This window comes from Ambystoma mexicanum, chromosome 10, assembly GCF_040938575.1.
Source record: "Ambystoma mexicanum isolate Mex_15411 chromosome 10, UKY_AmexF1_1, whole genome shotgun sequence".
Taxonomy (NCBI): Eukaryota; Metazoa; Chordata; class Amphibia; order Caudata; family Ambystomatidae; genus Ambystoma; species Ambystoma mexicanum.
The window spans coordinates 289,160,026-289,181,118 of NC_090932.1; the positions used below are offsets into that span (position 1 = coordinate 289,160,026).

Below are 21,093 nucleotides of genomic sequence, written 5' to 3' on the forward strand. Positions count from 1 at the left end.
AACTTACACATTGAAGACCATCCTCAGTTGGGAGTCTTGGGGGCCAACCCTTTATTCCTCCCATGGAACTGGGATTTTTGTCTCGGAGGTGCAGGCCTTTTGGTGAACTGATGCAGTTTCCGTTCGCAAAGACTGCCCGATGCAGGACTTCATCTGGCTTTGTGGTGTCGTCTGACAGCTCTGCAAAGTAGCTCGAAGGCATCATTTGGCGCCTATGCCCCCATGCGTTACCTGCAGCCCCCATGCGTTACCTGCAGCCCCCATGCGTTACCTGCAGCCCCCATGCGTTACCTGCAGCCCCCATGCGTTACCTGCAGCCCCCATGCGTTACCTGCAGCCCAAATGAGAGCATCTTATTCCGCTTTTTGAAAATGCAATATATGCGAAAGTAGTGATATCCACTGAAGGTCAATTTCAAACCGTATTGGACCAAAAAAGTAAAATGGGAATTGAAAACGCTTGTGTAAATCACTAGGCTGAATAGTAAACGTCTGCCCTGCAGCCAACCCCCTGGCCTCAGCAAAAATGTTCAGTCCTCGCATTCTGCTGATGCATCACAAACCAATGCAAGTGTGTTCTGGCGACCCTTCCCTGTCCCACAGTTCAGATGCATTTTGAAGTCCTATTTGTTCCCTGTTTCCTCATACCAGTGGTGCGGGAGCATAGTCCACAAAGCCCACGACTTGACCCAATAAACTGCCCACCCGCTTTTCCATCAGTTATCGCAGTTTTCCTGTTTTCTTACGCTGTCCGTTTTGTTATGTGAAGTGCATACTGTTTTTGCCCTGGGCCCTTCCCTTATGGCAGGGGTAGGTAGTGTGGGAAGTGTTTGTACTACAACTCCCATGATCCCCAAGCATTGGCTGGAATTGGTTGATGACAGTTGAGGGACGAAACATCCGGAGAGCTGCGGGGATTGATCTTTCTCTATTTGTTAAATGGATGCGTCCGGCTACTAGGCGGTCGCCTCTGGGGTATTGCCTGCTGTGGGACACATTTGCTGGGGTCCCTGAAAATCCTGGACGCACCATGACGCTTTACTTATCTGAACTTGACCTTTGGATAGAGACAAACTGGCTGAAAGTGAACCCAGATGAGAGTGCTGACAATGGGCACAGACGCCTGATGATGGATCCAGGAAAATATGTTCCTCCTTTCATTAATGGTCTGCAATCTCTCTCTAGCCCAAACTTGCAAACTTTACTGGGCCCTTAACTTGGAAGGTGGGCCATTATGGGCAGGCCCGTTCATCACCTTATTTGGGTTTCCTTTTAATTGTGTAATTCTCGGTTTACCCTTTAAATGGGGTGAAAGTGTACTTGAATAGCACTACAGTTTATTATTCGCTCTAGTTGTTCTAATACTAGTGGTTACATTGATATGGTCACTGGGCAGAGGCGTTGCTGGGGAGGGCGGGCTAAGGGGGCTATAGCCCCTGATCTTTTGGTTGCAGCCCCGGATAGAATCTCGGGCGCTACAACCAAAAGGCTGGCTAGCCCTTAGTCCGGACAGTTCCGATATCAGCAAAGCCCCCGGTCTTTTCCAGACCTAGCAACACCCCTGTCACTGGGTCAGGACGTTTGACATTTCTGAACTGAAACCCAGTTTCATGTATGCATCTCCTAGCTGTAAAGGTTTCGGGTTGTTTTTTGTCTTGAGTAGCTGTGGTTGATTTTACTAATAGTAGTTCTACATTATGGCACGTGGAGTCCGATTTGCTGTGGCAGGTTACCCTAGACTCGGTGACCCCTCTGCCCTCCCCCCCTCCCCCCCTTCCCGCACTCTTGCCTTTTTACTGGGAAAAGATGGCACAACGTTTCTACTAATTTGGATGGGTATCTTTCCAATACTTTTTATTGGCAGCAAATACAGCTGCGGCTTTTCATCTTTCTTGCACACTTAAGATTTCCACTGCCCATCAAAGGGTTAAGATGCGTGTTGCTTCCTGGAAAACATTTGCCGTTTTAGAAAAGAAATAAAATTCCACAGTAATCTCCGGGGGAAGTACATAATCTATAGCAGAGCATGAAAGAGGAAGGGCGGGAGAATGGGGAGCTACGGAATCATGTTAGCTGACCTGGACTGCAGCACAATTCTGCTCTTTTCGTGAAGAATCCAACAGTCCATTCACCCCCATAGGTGAAAAATATTGATGCCTGTGTGGTTATAAATCCATAGCACACGCTGTCAACTCTGCGGTTAGGTGCAGATTGGCACTGATGTGATCTTCTTTGAAAGATCTTTGCAGTGCTTTTGACTGGGACAGTGGACGGAGTTGGGTTCTGGTGGCTTAGAGTTCAGTTCTTTTTGGAGGTGCTTTGCTTCAAAGATTTTGCTCGGATAATATGATATGCGGAATTTCAAGGAGGCCCTGGTTCACACGCTCTTCCAGTCTGCTTCTGGCCTTGGAGGTCGGAGCTGAACTATTTGACTAGGTGGTGTTTTGGGCCCTAGTCTGATGGTCTTGATTGGGAAGTTATTGACAAGGGGTTGTTAACCAGGTGTGGATGTGGGAGGCAGGCCAAAATGGGAGACACCAGGAGGAGCCACAGTTTTGTGCCAGGGAATTAACAGACACCAGTGAGTGTGCGCTAAATTATTGATATGGATTGGGTCCCCTCTCTGGCAATTACTGGCAGGCTACACTGAAAAGTGGAAACACAATTGAACACACCAAAGTATTTGAAGAGATCAGGAACAGGCGTATTACAGGCAGAGGAGTAGACTCCTTACCAGCAAAGTAAGTTGGCACACTGGGCTGTAGGCACAAGGCGGGGCATTGATGGCTGGCATACTAGTTAGACACACCCACTGGCATGGTGTCCTGGGGAGTACACTTGTATGCAGTGGGAGAAGGGACGCAAAGGGAGAAAGGGAAGGGAAGTGTTGGAGGGAGTTGGAGTGGGGAGGCCGTTGGGAAGGGAGCGAGAGAGAAACTGGCATGAGGGGAGAGAAGATGGAATGGGCAGTTTGGAGTACCTATTGGAGGGGGGGGGTATAGCCAGTGGGGGGAGGAAGGCGGAGGGAGGAGGGCAGGATATGGAGGGATGGATGGAGGGAGGGAGCAGGGATGGAGAAGAGGGTGGGCAGAGAGGAGACTGCGAAGGCAAAGGGGCCAGAAAAAGGGTGGGGAGGGGTTAGGACAGAGACCAGGAGCCCTACTGGTGGAAAAGTAGAGCAGGTAGGAGAATGAAGAACGTTTACCTGTTTCAGTGGCCTCCTGAGCTCTTTTCTTCCCTCCCGCACCCATATCAGCACACCACCAGCTACAAACGAGACTGGTGCTCAGGTCATTTGTCCACTTATAAGGCGATTGCTCCATCTCTGTAGAGCACGCCCACAACCAGGGAAACTAGCTTGTGTGATTCCCAGGTCAGGGGAGATGAACATTATAGGGTGCCGCAGGAGAGATGGGCAGGTTCATTTCAGGGTGTCAAACGGGCAGGGACAAGACAACTGGGGAATGGAGGTGGTTCCCAGAAATGGATGCAAAGGGTCAGGGGGGGCAGCTTGGTGACCCACCAGAGGGGAGGATAATTGTAGAATGGGACAAGTTGCCTTCCAGAACCAACCCCCCCACCCCCGGGCACCCTCCCCCTCAATCTCCCCTCATGAAGGACACAAGTGGAACTCGTTTTGCAGGGCTCAGGGAGGCTTGGTGACACTACAAAGGGGAGAAAGTATAGAGTATGGGGCTGGTGAGAGTAAGAGATGAAAAGGGGCTGGGCCAGTCCCATCCCAGGCTGTAGCTGAACAGGTAGAACCAGTTCCTGGAGGGGGCATGGCTTGGGGTCCACAACCCCACACACAGTGCAGGAGACACAGAGGAACATACATTTGGGAAAAATAAGTTGTGCAATACATTGGTGAAATGGAAAAATGCAGAAATTAAAAAAACAAATACAAGTAGAGGCTTTTCGGGGTCCCCACTTAGTCTTCGATTTCCACAGCCCCCCACTGGTCACAAGAGGGGCCACATCAAATGGGCTGGGGACCAGAGTTGCCCAGAAGTCTGTAAAGGTCTTGGTTTAGGGAGTCTGGTGATATGAGCCATGGTCCAGTAGTGTCCAGGGATTTGACAACCGTTTGATATGAGGCACCTGAGTAGTTTGCAGATGATGATTAGTGCCAGCAACCCCCCACCCCACCCCCCAACAGCATACAGGATATATTAAAGCAGTTTTCTGTAGAAGGAGCTGGACCAGTCTTTTTATCCTTTTCAGAAGGTCTTTGGATGTATAATTGGAGGGGAGGGGAGGGGTAGCCTCAAGGGAGGTGATGCGAGTGGCATTGTCAAAGCTTTTATTAGGATTCTCGAAGAAATACACAACACTCTGATCTAATAAGTGCACACCCTCCGCCATCGGAAGCCAATATCATATTGAGGGCCATACAGCTTTGGAGAGCCAGCCTTCCTCTGCTCCGCAGCCAATGTTCCCAGTGAGACGGCATCCTAATTCACCACCAGTGCTAGAATTGCCTGCAACCGATATGCAGCCCAACCTACTCTCATGACATCCATCTGTGCTATTAATGTGGTGCCATATAGCGTTGCGTCCATCGGTGTAGTGTAGGTGTTCAGGGGCCGGTTGCAATTCACTGCCCTTTTTTATCTTGCTAGGAAGTCTTTCTTTGGTGACCCTGAGGCCAGACCCAGGACACAGCTGCCACTCCAGAATTCAGGCAGTTGCTTGTAGGCTTTGCTGCCACAGATTCAGAAGAGATCCTCCGGTGCTAATCAGGTGTCTGTTGGCTGGCACTCTGGCAAGGCTAGCTTCCATTCCAAACAGGCAATGTTAGGTAGGAAGTGGGGCTGTATAAAGTTAGTTGGGAGTTCTCACAGGGAGAAGACATCCAGTTTGCTGTGTCTTCAGGGCAGTCCATGTTGTATCTTGCCAGCTTCTTCATAACCAGGGGGTGCTCATGCAAGTGGAGCACTCTGGACTGGCATGTGGTGTTCACATATTCTGCCCCTTTGCTTTCCCACTCGAAGCAGACCGGGATTGCGGCCTTATACCGCACCGTTAGAGCTGATTTTTCCAGGTGTGCACTGCTTCCCGGGTGGCAGAGGAAGAGTTCTGAGACACTGGCAGGTACGGCCTGGGAGCGGGCACTCTGCGCCCTGATGGGGAGTCATATGTCCACAGATGTAGCGAACGGTTGGCAAGTTGTTTTGGAGATGGGGTGGGTTTCCAAGAAACTGTCAGTTTTGAATTCTCAGGTTCCACATTATAGAGATTTCATGGAGGGTATGCTGAGGTTTGGACTTGGCTGGGCAAAGAGGGATGGTTGCATGGTGTGAAGGCATCATGAAGCAAGATGGACAACAACGTTCTTAACAAAAAGAACTTTCTTATGTCCGTTCGGAATAAGGCTTAACTTCCCCTATGCTAAACTGGGATTTCCCTACCTAAAGAAACTAAGGATAGTCTTGGTCAGTACGTGCAACTTAAGTCTGTGTCCAAAACCTATATTTGATCTCACAACTAAAGGTATACAATGTGTATGGATGGCAGCACCAAAAGAAAGTGTTCAAAATAAAGTTCTGAGCTTCTTCCAGCTTGGGCTTGATTCAGCTTCCACTTACCCAAGTTCATATTGTTCCACAAAGAAAAGGGACTAAAAAATGTCCTTCCGCACGTGTGTTCCAATTCTAGGAAATCTCAGGGTTCCCTTCCCCAAGTTCAACACAGTTCAAACTTGCTTTGGGGTTCCTTTCCCTGAGGTCAACACAGTTCCACATGGTGAAAAATCAAGAGACTTAAACCAATATTGATAGCTTCACATTACACTCCCTTTGCCTCGTATCACAGATGCTTCAGCGCTTGTATCACACAGACTTTGTCTTTTTCTTGGCTCTTTCTCAAATTGGGCTACTCTGTCTAGGTTCAGTTGTTTGACCACATGGTCCACCCATTACAGGTCACCTAACATTGATTAACCCTGGTTTTCCACCTAGCACCAGTGTTTGCACTTCACATCTGCTGTGGTTTCTCTTTAGCAGTTTTGAGGCTTAATCACCATTTGTATATTGCAGTCTTTTGGCTTTGCCACAACTTGCACTTGTCCTGTGGTGTATCTTCTTCCACCACCCTGCATTCACATTGCCCCTCGAGTTCACAAACGTGGCTTTTACACTTGTTTCATTCAGTTCATGAATATTCATGACCGCTTTCACTTTGTTTCTCAGTGCTTTCAGCAAATTTCATTTCTTTCAACATGGCACGTTTAGTGTTCCACTTGTGCTATAATTTCGCTTGATTTTCATATCTTCTGTTTAGTTCGGTATTCAATATATGCCTTTGTATTTCCCAAAATACGTGGTACCTCTTTTCATGATTCATTAGTCCTTCATTGTAGGTCCCAAAACACTTGGAGAAATAATGAATTGTTAATAAGTTGCCATTCGGGTTCCAAACCCCCTTCTTATAAGCATTTAGCTTGGTTTGCAAACATGAAATGTCTTAGATTTGCCCCAGAGCAATTCTCTCTGACACTCACCAGAGCTGCACTGCTTTGCCGGGTGTCTTCATGCCGTTCTCTTGTCTTGCTCTCTACTCCCAGATGGGTGGCGGGGACTCCAGCGAGCAGCGCTTGCTTTCGCACAGCGTCCCGCGGCAGTCGGTTCTTCCGACTGGGAACACAACGGAGGCTATTGCTGGGGCTTTGGTCCTCTCGCAACCTGCTTGGGTCGCGGCACTGCTCCCCTCTGCTGGAAGCACGCAGTGTCCTCTCTGCCGGTCCTGCTACTCGCCACACGTCTGCCACCTTATCCGCTGGCAGGTTCGCCCTGTTCTGCTGCTTGGGCCTGCTTTTAAGCACCTAGTGCCTTCCGATAGGTTGCAGGTGCAAATAGTTTGGCCCTAATTACACCAATTAACTGGACATGCCTGATCCTTTATAGACACGTTCCTCGTCTCAGTACTACACTGGTTAAACTGACTAGAAGTGTGCATTAGTCGCCTCTTCCTTGTCCCAGTCTTAAACAGACCCTCCACCTTATAGCGATTTTGCGATCCCGCAAAATGCCGCGAAAACGGCTGTTTTGCGCAAAATGCCGCAAAAACGGACGTTTTGTGCAAAAACAGCATCTTTTTAAAAACCATTTTTTTTTTTATTTTTTTTTTTACATGTAATTTTTGCAGATTACTGTTTTAAAAAAAAGAATACTCGGGGTGCCAGGTTCTCAACTTTTTTTTTTACACATGAAATGCGCTAACACATCTCATCACTTGTGCCCCAAAAAAGTGCAGCCCAATCCACAAGGGACACATGAATGGGCACATTTTATATGCGCGCCCATTCAGATGGCCTTTTTCACCTCCTTGATCAAATACAGTGGCGTTTCTGTCAATTTAAAAGCGCAGCCCTCATTTCCAAGCAAGATGCACTTTTAAATGTGCAGAAATTGTAGGCAACCCTACGCGCACGGGATGTGGGGCTGCCACTGGATGACAGGGTCTTTCCTGACCCTGTCATGCATTTCTTTTAAGGTATGAACCGCTGCTGTGTCACTTGCATTTCTGTTCCTCAAACAGGATAGAAACGCATTTTTTGGGGTTGCATTTTACAGCGGCAGGCACCTGGAGAGCCTGTCCCTGTGAAAGGCGCTGGGAGCTTGCAGAACACTGTCGGGAGAGCGATTCTATTAAAAGTACTGCCCATTTTGATGACAAGATCTATCGAATGTTACAATTTGACCTTTTTCGCCCAGTACTATTCGATCGATTTTTTTTAAAATACTGAACATGTGTTGCGGGGGTGTCACCCGCTCCCCATGTTCAGTATTTTTTGGTCTAGGGTGGTTGCAGAAGTGTTTTCCCCTTTTTCCTCAAAATTGGAGGCGAGGACAGAAAAAAAAAGAAAATAACGAAAAAGGGACCCTGCGGAGTCGGATCCGACCCGCGTTAGAGGGACGGATCTGGCACCGCAGGGTTGCAGGGGAAGCGGCAGCGACCAAGTAGTTAAGCAGTTAAGTAGGGGAGGGGGTGGGGTGGTGGTGAAAGGTACATTTTGGGTTGTTTGGCTGAAGTGCGAATCAATTCGCAGCGAAATGGACTACGGTCAATTCCGCCGCAAATAATTACACTTCGGTCAAACAACCCAGAAAACCATTCAAGGCAGCTGGCCAGCGCACAATTTGCGCTACAGCTCAACCCTGTGGAAATGAGCCGGTAACCTTTGAGAATAAGGTGACCTGCTCATTTCCAAAAATGGGTTGTCTAAAAATAGCATATCCTCCGTTCTTTTTTTTAAATGCCCCATTATTTGAGGAACTGGGTCAAAATCTACATTTAAAAAAAAAAAAATGGTTACGCTATGAGAGAGGGAGAGTGATGGGTGAGATGTGAAGTGATGGGCAAGAAAGCAGAGGGAGAGCAGTGGGTCAGAGGAGGAGGCGCTGCACAAGAGAGCAGAGGAAGCAGTGATGCGGTGGGCGAGAAATCTGAGAGCAAGCAGAGGTACAGAAAGTAGAGGGAGCGTGTGGTCAGTGAGCCAGAAAGAAGAGAGGAAGCGCTTGGCAAGAAAGAGGCAGTGAGCTGCAGATTGGGAAAAAGGATGAGGGAAGAGTGCGACAGAATGGGAGAATGGATGCAAGATGCAGAAGCAGCACAAAAGAATGAAGGACTGTATATTGCGGGAGGAATTGTAGAGTGTAAGGTGTGAGTTGGGAGTATGAATTGGAGTTTGGCAGGGGCTGGGCAGTGCAAATTGTGACTTGACAGTGTGACATAGCACATGAGTATTTGTATGACAGAGTGAGAGGTTAAGGAATTTAAGTTGTGCTGGAGAGTTGGTGAGATGTGTGTTGGTGAGAGAGGTGTGTGGGTGTTTGGGGGATTGGAGAACATAGAAGGGGAATATTTTCAGCATTACAATTGATAATGATCAATTTAGTTAATACTATTAAATAGGCATGAACATTAAACCAGCAATGTAGCCAAATCAAACACTGTTCTGCCAAGCCAGAGACATCTGGGACTCTTCCTATTAAATGAATACAAAGGATACATAATAATGATACCCTGGCTCTCTTGTAGCCTTGCACTCTGCCTATTTCCTGCAATGTGGCAATCTTACACCCTCCAGTTAATACAACATGTCCCGCAAAAATGCCGCAATAAATAAAGGTTTGTGCTGCAAAATTTGGCATTTCATGCCGCAAAATTTGGCATTTCATGCCGCAAAATCCTGGAAGGTCTGCTTAAAGGTGAACATTTTAGGGTCCTATTGTTTGTGGGAGATGAGGACTGACAAAATCCTATGAAGGAAGGGGGAGGATAGGATTCATTCTCGTAGAGAAAAGGGATACCATGTCTCTCCTGCAGACATTCTCTCTCCACTCACCAATGTCCCGCCACCCAGTGATCCTCCCTCAGGTTCAGGATCCAAGAGAGATGGCCTTTCTCTGGCCATCTGAGAGGATTCCGACAGGGGGTGCGGGGGGGGGGGTGAGGATGCCCTCAAATTCGTCAGTGGTCATACCAGGTAATAGTTGATATTGACTATGCCTGAGCACATTCTCTATAGTGCACATTGTAATGTTGGATACTTGATGCTAATTTACAATGCTCTTAATCTGCTTTGCAAACGCACCAATTTAGGGCATATCTGCCCCCTTCCCTTTTTTGCACAGTATAATTCACTTCTTCTGAAAAAAGCAGAGTCTACCTAGGGGATTCAAACCAGTGCAGTGGCATGCAAGTTATGCGCAAAACTCTCCAGCAGTCAAAACCTGGTGAGCTGGCTTTCCACCTTTGTGCCTCATGACAGGACTCCTCACAACCAATTCAACCTGGAATGTGGGTTCCTGGATAGTGACCAATGTCACTGCGTTACCAACAGTGCAGTCCATCTTAGTGACTTAAAAGCCACTTTTCTCTCTCTCCGTCTGCAGCAATGACTACGTTGCCCTCATTCTCCTTTGTGCTTTGCAGCAGTTGGAAACTGTTCCCCTCTATGGAGGGGCGCAGAGGGTGGCTTGAGCTTCCTGCCCTGTTGCTCCAGAGCAGAGGGTCGGTTTCAAATGTTCCACAAAAGGCTGCCATGCTTCATGGGGCATGACCTGGAAGCCCAGAGTAAAACAGAATTGAGGCAACCATTCTTGGGTAGGGCTCTTTGGCACGGGGGCTGCAATTGTACCTCCCTGCATGTGAAGGTCATAAAAGTGCTCTAAGAGGGGAAATTGAGAGGGTGGCTGGAGGTTTTAGAAGTGTAGGAGTGCTATGGAGGTGTAAGTAGGGTTGAGTGGAGTGATTGGCAGTATCTTATCGTCTTGATGTCCTCCATAAAGTGTAGAATGGAGGAAGGAACTGTCTTATCTGCGTTGGTAAATTGTTTGAGAGGCTGAGTGGGTGGCAGGAAAAGGAATGTCTTGCTTCTATCCAGCTTGTGGTTCTTAGTTTTCATTTTAGCAATGTGGTTTTGGGTGCAGCGTTGGCTGCTGAACAGTTTTTCTGCCCGGTTTAGTATAGTTTTTGTTTGGTTGTGACCTGCTTTAGGGGTGGTGTAGGCAGTCTTAAGCTTCTTGCATGCTTGAAAGGGTAGGTACAGCTCCTTGGACTGGCAGTGTTGAATTTTTAGTCCTGTGAGGCATGTTGCAGCATGCTGAACGGCTTCTATGTGGGCCAAGGTTCCATCTGTGTCTCTTGATAGTAAGGCATTGCCTTTAGCTAGGAAATGACCAGGGCTTGGACAACTGTTATGGAACTTGGTGGGAATGAAAGGCTTGACTTGTGGAAGAGTGCACAAGCTGGTAACTCGCTTTCGATTTTTCATGGCGATTTGTGTTTGACTGGGCAGTCGCAGCCCAATGACCTAGTTAAGAAATGAACACCCAGTGTTTAAGCATGAATACATCAAGTTTTAAGTCTCAGCCATTTCTGAGCTTGTGCATGCTTGGTTGGGCTTCCTAGGAGAATGAATTCTGTCTTTGGGTTGCACGCTTCAGGTGAAGCTTGACAAGAGGGACGGACAATGCTTGAGTCGATGGGAATTTGTATCTATGTAACGCTACGTTTAATCTGCATATTGTTGTATCCATACCTCTGTGTTGACAGGGATATGCCCATAGGTTCCACTTAGAGGTTGAAGATGATTGGGACAGGATGAAGCCTTGTGGATCTCTGCAGATTAGTGAATGACACTGGGATCTGTTGAGGTCCATCCAGAAGAGTATCTCTGAAGAGCTAAGATAAAAAAACAAGCGTGCTCCATCAAAGCCCATGTGCGGGCAAGTTGGTTGCGGAGGGTATATACACCCAACAGCAACCAATTCCCTTCCAACCTCCTTCTCTACGAATCCAAAGCTGCATTCCAGTTGAGAGCCAGTTGTTGTTATACTTACTGGAGAATTTGCCTGAAATAATCGGACCTTGCAGCAGGTGTGCATGTATAATATTTTAATACTAGGATTACGCTTCCTGTTTTTCTTTCCAGCCTTTGTGCGGACTGTTCAATCTAAGCCTCAAACTCTTCGAGTAAACTTGTCCCTATATGTGGTAGTTGCAGGTGCGAGTACAGCACGTGGAGCAGAGACCCGAGGATCATGTTGGTGATCTTTTAGTGGGTTCCTGCGTTTTCAACGAATGGCTTTAGTGTAACATTCGGGTCCCGTGTCCGGAAAAAGGCCATGCCGGACTCAGTCCAGCCAGGGCCGGTGTGGCCTTTCAGTGTTTCCAGGTGGGTCAAGTGAGTAACGTCGAATTGCGTGATCTTTCCCTCTTCTGAATTCCAGCTCCTGCAAATTAATACTTTCAGCACAATATTGCTTTTCTGTTTGCGCTCAGGAGGAAAACCCAACACTGTTTACGTTGCAAGCCCCTTGGGTTAGCATACTCATTTTAGAATTCAATTTTCTGTAATTTTGTCATTTGATATAATTGTGTATAATTTTAGTCATTTGAAGCAGCCGTGCTTGGTCTAGGGGGTGACGAACACGATCTAACAGCTGCTCCTAGGGAGACGTCATTTTTATTTTATGGCCACCGCATCTTTAAGCAGTGGCCAAGTTTCCAAACTGGGAGCAGATGTAACATTTGCACTAGTGCTATACATTTGGTAAATTCCTAGACAGAACAGAATGGCGCAAATACAGTTTGCGACAGTCTGTATTATCTACACTAGGGCAAAACAAGAATCGGGCTTTATTTTGTGCGGTTTTCTGCTTAACATAAACATATGTTTACTGCATTTCTTTTGTCACTTAGCAAACATAGTAAAAATAAGTCTGCACCATAATTAGCCTTGGTGAACATATTTTCAGAGGATACAGATTGGTGACTTAACCTGTTTGCTCCACTGCTTATTTAGCAGCAAAAGTATTGCTAAATTAATGTACTCCATTCTTTTGCACAAAGGTCAAGTTTTGATACTCGTGCCCGAGGTCATTGGGTGAAATGGGCCAAAAGGTCCAATTCGGAATCAACATTTCCACAGTGCAAGTCAAGTGGACAGATTGCAGGATTCCACTGTTGAAAACCTACCCTAACAGGTGGCATGCATTACGAACTTGCTAATTTGGGGCCCTGGCAGGCGGAACGCAGGTAGCACAGACTAATTGCTTCATGCTCACTCAGCCTTTGTGCGGCCAAACAAGGAAAGAGTGCATTGCAGGCAATCTTGCTGTAGATGGTCCTAGTGGGGCATCTGTGCCCACTGATGAAAGTCTGCGCTTCTGCTAGGTACACCTGACCAACAATTTCCCTGTGGTGGCTCGTGGACTGTTTCCCCGGGTGCACCTCTGGCTTCTGACCCTAATGCTGCCTCGGTTCTCAGTGGGTCTGCTGGCTGCTTGCCCGCCAATGAGCAAATTGCATGGGGGAAAAATGAACAAATATGGGCCTCCCAAATGGCCATGAGGAAACATAAATGATTGTCTGAGGTCCTAAATAAATGTTGGTCCTTATGAATGCCAATGGCCTCTTTGCCCTGCACAGTCCTGCTGCCGTGGGTCGCTTTCTCTAGCCCTTGGTTTACCTCTTTGAGGTGACCTTATTCGATCCTATCCTTCTGGACAGGTCTTCCTACAATACAAGTTCAAAAAATGCATAGATTCCTAGTAGGAGCATCTTTAAAGTCAGATCTGTCTGCTCCCTAATGTCCAAGAGCGAAGGCTGTTAAGTCACGTATAACCAGTCTGCGAATGTCATCTGTACCAGAGTGGTCTACTCTGGTCAACCAAGCCCTTATTACAGAATACTAGGGTAGGACCTGGGCAGTGTGGCTCCGGGACCCAGTATCAAATTAGCAGTCTTTGTGTGAAGTAAATCTTGTGCGCTGGCCTTCAGACCTAGTGGTTCCAGACATCCCAGAAGACTTGAAGTCGAAGGATTGAAGGGCTAATGAGGAAATAGTAACTATGGCGAGTTTATTTGTGCTTTTGCATAATTTATATAAACAGGGGAACAATACTCTTACAATCACAAAAGAACATAAATAAGAAATCAAAATCGACGGGAAGCTGGGAGCTTCCTACAATGGGGTGAATTTGAGTGACCTCTGACCAGGTTGTGGTGGGGAGTAATTCACAGGGGACAATACATGGGTGGGCATGCATAGATTAAGGACAATCAACATTGGAACTTTTTAAGTGCAGGTAGGTGGTACAGCCAATTGTGTTAGGGAGGGGACCATGTGGGGGGAGGTAATGGTGAGGGGGGTAAGGGGGTGAGCAGGCCTCTTCCGAAAGTAAAGTTATTAATGTGCTCGGACTCCTATTAAGCGCTAGGTCTACTGAAACATGCTTTCCCTGGGGTGCCCTCTCTCCTTTACTGTGTCTTTCTGAAGGATACCGATTTCCCCTTACCTTAGGAAGCGCTCTATACTTTACTATTCATCTCCTGTATTGAGCTTAATAGCCATTATTGTGGCATCTGTTCCAGCAAATCTTTACCCCTTGTGTGCCCTCTTGTAATTTAGGTTTTTTTTTCTGGTAATGGGGTGAAGGGTCCCCCCTCATATCAACCCCACCTCTCCATACCACCAACTCCTCTACATGTACTGATTTTTTTTTTTTTACCCCCACAAAGTAAATCCCTGTATATTAATGTATTTCGATGAAACCACATTACACTGTGCTTAATACCTCCCTTATTATTTATGGATGTTGCATTCCTTGTATAGAAATTTGAACCATGCAATGCCTGCTTCAGAGGAAGCGGGAGAAATGGAAGGCATGAGGAGAGCAAAGGGATGCCGCATCCAGCTCTGTGGTAGACTAGGTTGCTTGTACAGTATTTCTTGCCCCACAGAAGTTAATCAAAACACTCCTCAGGGAATAGAATAGAGGTAAGCCAGATCGGTCAAAAGGAGTGTGTGATGCAGCAAGACAGATCGGGGGGGGGGGGGGCAGGCGGGATGTTGCATTGACTGTGCATGGCGCAACATCTGCAGTTGTTTGAATAGCCATGATGGGCTCTGGTGATGGCCTAGAGATGGTAGACTTACCTTTTTATGTAGCCACCAACAGGCAGGTTCTGTACTGGTATGACACTTTCAATTGAGGGTGGATCTAGAACTATGGCTCAACCAAGGGTATGTACTGCCTTGCCAGATTATCTGGCTAGAACACTAGCGGGGGAGGCTTTGACGCTGTGGTAAATGGGTGGCACTTCCTGGAATGTGCATTTTACCCTTCAAGGGCGCTAGCCTCTGCTGTCGATCTCCCCAGGAGTGCCTCTAGCTTTCCCTGAACGTCAATTGGATGTCCCTCTGTCACTTACTTTGCATCACCCCAATGCATCTCTCGCTCTCATTGTGTATCCCCTCTCAGAAGCCCTGTATCCCTTAGTTTGCATCACCACGAGGCATTGTTTTATCGACTACTGTGCATCTCCCCTGTAGCCCCAAGGGAACGTTGCATATAGACTTTACCTAAACAAACTTGACTTCGTTGGGTCTATTCTCACCATATAATTGTTACTTGTTGGTTTTGCTGTGGCATTTTTGTTTTATGTCCTTTTCAAAATGATTTACTAAGTTTTAAAGGTTACAAGTACGATAACGGTCAGGCTGTGCTCGTGAGTCAACTGTTTAATATTTTACAAGCGTAACCAGTATGGAGGATGCCTCTAATGGGGAGGTGGTGTGTGGGTTATGTAGGGTCTATTGTGTGAGATCTTGCCACTCCTCTGAATAAGAAAGCAAGCTTGAGTAGTGGAGACAAGTCTGAGCAGTGGAGGCCAGCTTGATCCTGGCAGGAGGTAATTGTGGTGGTGGGGAGGGGGGGGGGGTCGGAGTGTTGAGGATGCAGGGTCTAGTGGCAAGGAGTCCGGGTTTCCTCTCTGGCCCTTTTTTGTTTTTTTAGTGAAGTTGCCTTTAGTCCTTGATTTCACACTGCAGGGTTGAAGTGGTTATTGGCAAGGTATCTCCATGCAAGTCCCCTTATGCATTTTGGGGGCGCAGAGGAGCATGTTATGTCTCGTATTGTCATTGTGGTCCCACATGCAGTAATAATAGTACCCTTTGCTCCCACTCAGAGAGGATGACCCAGGCAGGGAACAAGCTGAGCGTAATGCAGCAGCCACAGCATCAGCGGCGGAACCTTCGGACAGCGGCAGGATCAACAACGTACTGGGGTGAGATTGTAGTGCTTTGACACCTTGGCTATGGCGTTCATAATGTATCCCATCATCCATTTTGTGGAAATGTATCATTTTTGTTACATGACATCCTAAATGTAGATTAGACAAACACCAGGATGTGCATGTAACTCCCCGAGGTTCTCTAACATCATTGCTATACTTTCAATTTGAAGTCCGGATTACTTTAGTGTTTAAAGACTATTTTTTTTTTATTCTCGAATGTCTCACAGCCCTGAGTGTATTTTGCTCTGTTTGAAGCTCCCCAATGTTGTGTAGCTTGCAGTGACTGGGTTACTAAACTCATGCGGTTGTGACTACCAAACCACCTCCAGTTTGTGTGACCATATGAAAAAGCTTCCACTGTGAAATGCAATACAAGGGTACATGATTTCACATTATCCTTTACATAGTCCCTGCTACATCCCTTAATTGTGGGATTTTACCCAATTTCAGAGCATGGAAAAAGATGTGGGTATGGTAAGTTCCACTAAGAGCGGCCACATTTTGTGATCATGAAGTCTAGAAGTCTTTCCATTTGGATCTTCTAGCCTTGCCAATTTGCAGGACTGTTGCACAGAGAGCAAAGTTAGTGTCCATGTTTAGAGGTTGGGAATTCTAGGTTTTGCCCCCTCCCTCCACACCCTCACTTTATTCTTGTCTGAATCTTGCCACATAATATTTAGCACACATAACTTTTGAAAAGCTCCATGTATCTGGCCCTTTATATCAGAATAACTTTAGCCATTGAACGGTCAGATTCACCTCTCAAGTGTTCACTTTTGCTATAGAAGATCAAAGTTAACCAATCTTCTCGTTTGTTAGCGAGCCATCAAAATGTGTTTTAAAAAAAATAAAAATGCCAAGGCAAAACCAATAGGTCTGGCCTGCTTGTGTAATGCATAGATGGGTGACTTGGTGGAGAGTAAATTACTGTGTAGTTTTGGGATGCATTTCTGTGTGGTGCACCATCACTCAAAGAACAAATGGAATGGTGCAATTAGAATATGGAAAAGAGCATTCTGATGCTCGATGTGCTACATGGAGCATCTGGCAAAGCAGAGTCAACATAAGATGCCTGCGCAATAGATCTCCGATCAAGCTAAAGCGTTGTATAGCATGACCTAATAACACCTGCCAGGACTGCCAATCTGGGATCCTAAAAGGTTCAATTGAAGGAAAATACAGCCTATAATACTATAGTAATTAACAAAATCAAAACTCGTATGCAGTGATTGGACTACGAGTCCCGGTATTACAATATTTAAAGAGCTTGAAGAGCTTTGAGTACAACATAAAACGTTCGAAAATACATACTTCCAACACTTCCAGCCAGCCTGCTTGAAGATGCACAGAAAAGGTAGTTTTAGAGTTCAAAGGAATAACTACTTGTAGGTGTACGTATGTTTGGTATAAGTAATGCTTACCAAGTAAATACTATAACGTGCAAAGCTCCTAATTATGCTTAGCAATCAAATGCGTAAGATGGCACCTAGTCCCTACCAAAAATACTGAATTTGCCAACGGTGCATTCAGTTCTTATTCATCTGCTGCAGAATTGGGCCATGGCGTGCCACGAAATTCCAGAGGGTAGTGCCATAGGCCAATTGTGGAAGCTCATTAGCACAGCTAAGAATACACTGTTGATTACAAGTTTCTCGCATGTAAAAAAGGCATGTTTTGACCTGAATTAGCAGGACATGTGGTTATGCCCTAAGCAGATGAACAAAGCCAGGTCTTCCAGAGTCGAAAGTAAATTATGTAAAGACAACTATAAGGGAGAACATGGTGGAAGCATGTAGAGACCTGACGTTGGCTTCTAGTTACTTAAGGATTAAATCCAACTTTGCAAAATATTTGGACCTCATCAATCTGCCATTTGCCTGCGCCCTGTGTATTTTTCATTTAGGTTATGTGAGTTCAGAGTAACAAGAGACACGCAATGATGTGCTTCACAAATGCATTTATTTTAAATCAAATGGGGGAGGGGAATGCATCATTTAGAATGGATTGTGTACGTGTTCCACATCTTTGACAGCTGTGCACTTCAGAAACTTTTTCAGCAGAGGGCGTCCTGCGTCGATGACGTCAGATCGATGTCCCTCAAAGGGCTCTGTCGAGGGCGACCTCACCGGATGTTATAAATAGGACGCACGGCGCCCGTAGCCTCAGTTCCGTTTTTTCCGCAACATGTTGCTTTGTGAATCCCGGCGCGCCTCGTATGTTTCATCGTTGAGATGTCTTTTTCTTCGACTCCGCGGTCTGGCTTCAAGACTTACCGGGACTGCAAGTTGAAAATGTTCATCACCGACCCGCATCGCATTTTTTTGTGGTGCTTGGGTGAGTCTCACGACACTGATAACTGGTCAGAATGCCAGTCGCTGACTGCCAAGGCCTTGTGGGAGCGTAAGGGGAAGCTCCAGGTAAGGGCTCTAAGCCTAGTAAGTCCCGAAAATCTAAATCTTCAAAGGGGGTTTCCACCGACGACTCGAGGGGCAACTCTCTGCATCGGGAGGTGGCCCGGGATCTCAGTCCCAGAGTGGTTCCCGACATTCTTCTTACTCGTCCCGGCACTCTAGGAAGTGCCGTCACCATCCTCCTTGGAGGATGGTGCCTCGAGGAAAGTGGCATGCCCGACAAAGTCCTCGACTCCGGAGGAATGGGCTGCCTTTAAGGAGCAGATGTTAGCGATATTTCAATCGCAGGGCACTGTTCCGATCGTGCCTTCTAACGAAGCCGGCAAGGAACGGTCTTGTACCGCTGCTTGCACGCCTTCAGGCTCGTGTCCGTGACGCGACTCGCACCGGGAACCTTCGAGGTCCCGTTCGGACAAGACTCGGGACAGGCGCAAGAGACGTGCCTCCAGGTCTTGGTCCTCGTCTCCAGCGAGACCACTGCCACCTGCTAAGGGCTCGAAGCCGACGTCGACTAGGTCAGTGCTACATTCGTCCAACTCGGACGTCAACTCTTTGCCGTCTTATCAGCTCACGGTACTGTCCGCACCAGGGTCTACGCCGAAGGCTTCGGCACTCACAATGCTGAGGTTGTTGACACTCGACGTCTAAGCCTTCAGCGCCCTCGGGTATTTTTGCCTGCCATTTGCCATTGGAGTACCCGGATCTCGTGGATCCTCCTAGGAAGGCTACTGTGAGGCCAGTATTGGACTCGGGCCCTCTTCTATCCCCAGGTCAACTCCCTCTGGATGACATTCATGAAGAGGAAGAAAGGTTTGATTTTGAGGACCCTGGTGAACTTGATGTGGCTCCAGTTCTTTAAAAGAGACAGTCAATTGGAGGAGTGGAGGCAAACCCTTCATGATGGCAGTGGGTTGGACACTTCTCCGGAAGTGGAATTTGGTAGGCCTGCGCCTGGGACTTCTGCGGAGTCTTCATACAGGAGGCTTATGGCTAGGGTCTCGGAGTATCTGGGCTGGTCCAGCCCTCCTAAAGACTTTGTACAGGATGATCTAACGGACGTCTTAGATCAAGGTCCATCCTCTGACCTGGTGTTACCGTTTCATCTAACCTTACAGCTTGGCAGTCCCTGAAATCTCTTCCGGCTGTTAATAAATCTTTGACAAAGTACCACCCTTCCGTTGGCGACCGCTACTATTTACCCCACTCTAGAGTTTGGTGGTTCAGGCGGCTACGGCCACCTCGAGGCAGGCGGCGTACCCTACCATCCCTCCTGATGGGGACGGCAAGCGCTTCGACGCTTGGGCTCAGAAGGTATTTTCTGCAGGGAGCATGGCATTGAAATCTGCCAACTCCACTTGTGCCTCCTGCAAGGTTCTCACACTCTGTGGAACACTGTTTCTTTAGCGCTCAGCATATTCCCGAGGGGGAGGAAAGGGATGGGTTCCTTGCTCTCATGTAAGACGGCAAGGATGCCATGTGCAAATCCCTTCCATCGGGATTGGATACGGCAGACCGTGTTGGCCGATCCATGGCTGCGAGCACCGTTCTACTAGTACTACTGGGGTTTTGCTTCGAATGTGCAGGTCCGTCTTCTCAACATGCCCTTTGATGGCGCACATTTGTTTGGCAGCAAGGCTGACTAGAGCCTTGAGAAGTTGCAGACCCTGAAAGCTGCGGCTAAATCTTTAAGCGCAGCTGTGCGTCAACCTCTGCCTTGTACTAGGGGACAGCAGTGGAGGAGAGTTTTTTTTTTTTTTTTTTTTTTTTTTACACTACTCCTTTGGTAGAACGAGAGGCTGCCAATCAAAGGAGCCAGCGAAAAAGTACCTGTGGTGGTCGGGGAAATCGAGGTGCCAAAGCCGCTCAGGCAGCTGCCTCTTTGCCTTCAGGCACTGCCGCTGCCGTCGTGAGGCCATGTCCCATGGTTTGCCGGTTGGGGGCAGACTGTCTCAGCATCTCGAAGAGTGGCAAGCCATTACTTCAGATGCATGGGTTCTGGATACCATAGCTCACGGCAACTGCCTTCCCTTTTTTCATCGGCCTCACGACAATCCAGCGGGGAAACTCTTTGAAGCTTCCGGATCTGCTCCTTGCGCATGAAATCTTAACCCTGCTGGAGAAAGGCGCTATAGAGCTGGTGCCTGTAGCGGAGAGGAACGAGTGATGGTATTCCCCTTATTTTTTGATCCCAAAGAAAGACTGGGGATTGAGACCCATCATGGGCTTGCGTTGGTTGAACAAACTTCTCAGGAAGGACAAGTTCCAGATGGTTACTCTTTCTCTAGTCCTCCAAGCCCTTCAACTTCAGGATCGGTTGGTGTCTCTGGACCTACAGGATGCTTACTTTCATGTGCCGATTCATCCCAAGCACAGAAAGTAACTGAGGTTTGCGGCTGGCGACTCGCACTTTCAGTTTCGGGTCCTGCCGCTCAGATTGACCTCCGCCCGAGGGTCTTCACCAAGCTCATGGTGGTGGTAGCGTACCTCAGGCGAGAGTGAGGGGGAATTCGCGTCTACCCCTACCTGGACGACTGGCTGATCCGGGCACGCTCTCCCGAGCAAGCGTTGGATTACCTCGGTCTCACCTGCTGCACCCTTCAGTCTGGGCTTCTCTCTGAATTTCAAGAAGTCGCATCGGACACCTTCCCAACGGCTCCAGTACATCGAGGCTGTTTTAGACACGTCCTTGGAAGTGCTCACCTCCCAAGGTGAGGGCTCATCACATTGTGGAGATGGTGGACAAGTTTCAACATGCCCAGAGTCTCCCGGCTTTCCAATTCTCAAGGTTGCTCGGCCTCATGGCATCCTGCATTTTTCCAGTGCCAGAGGCCAGGCTGTGGATGAGATCCCTGCAATGGGTCCTCAACATGCAGTGGTCGCAGTTCTCAGGCAAGATGTAGGTTCCCGTTCAGATTACACTCTCGGCCTCCCATGATCTTCTGTGGTGGGCCAACGAAGGGAACCTGATGAGGGGCGTGGGGGAGGATTGTTTTGTCAACCGTGGCTGGAAGTGACTGTAGTGACGGATGCTTCCCTCACAGGATGGGGCGCTCATGCCAACGACTTGACCGCCAGCAGTCGTTAGTCTCCGGAGT

At 47.7% G+C, this 21,093-nt stretch overlaps 1 protein-coding gene across 3 annotated transcripts in view; it reads left to right on the forward strand.

The window, feature by feature from the left end:
• The window catches only part of LOC138491357 (heparan-sulfate 6-O-sulfotransferase 1), a 312,459-nt gene that overhangs the window by 230,750 nt on the left and 60,616 nt on the right, over positions 1–21,093 (forward strand). For 2 of the 3 annotated variants that reach the window (XM_069617852.1, XM_069617851.1), the window contains exon 3: positions 15,480–15,578. The exons of the other annotated variant lie outside the window; for it this stretch is intronic. In XM_069617852.1, coding sequence (XP_069473953.1) covers positions 15,480–15,578 — 99 coding nt within the window. The remainder of the gene's footprint in view (positions 1–15,479; positions 15,579–21,093) is intronic. 3 annotated transcript variants of the gene reach the window in all.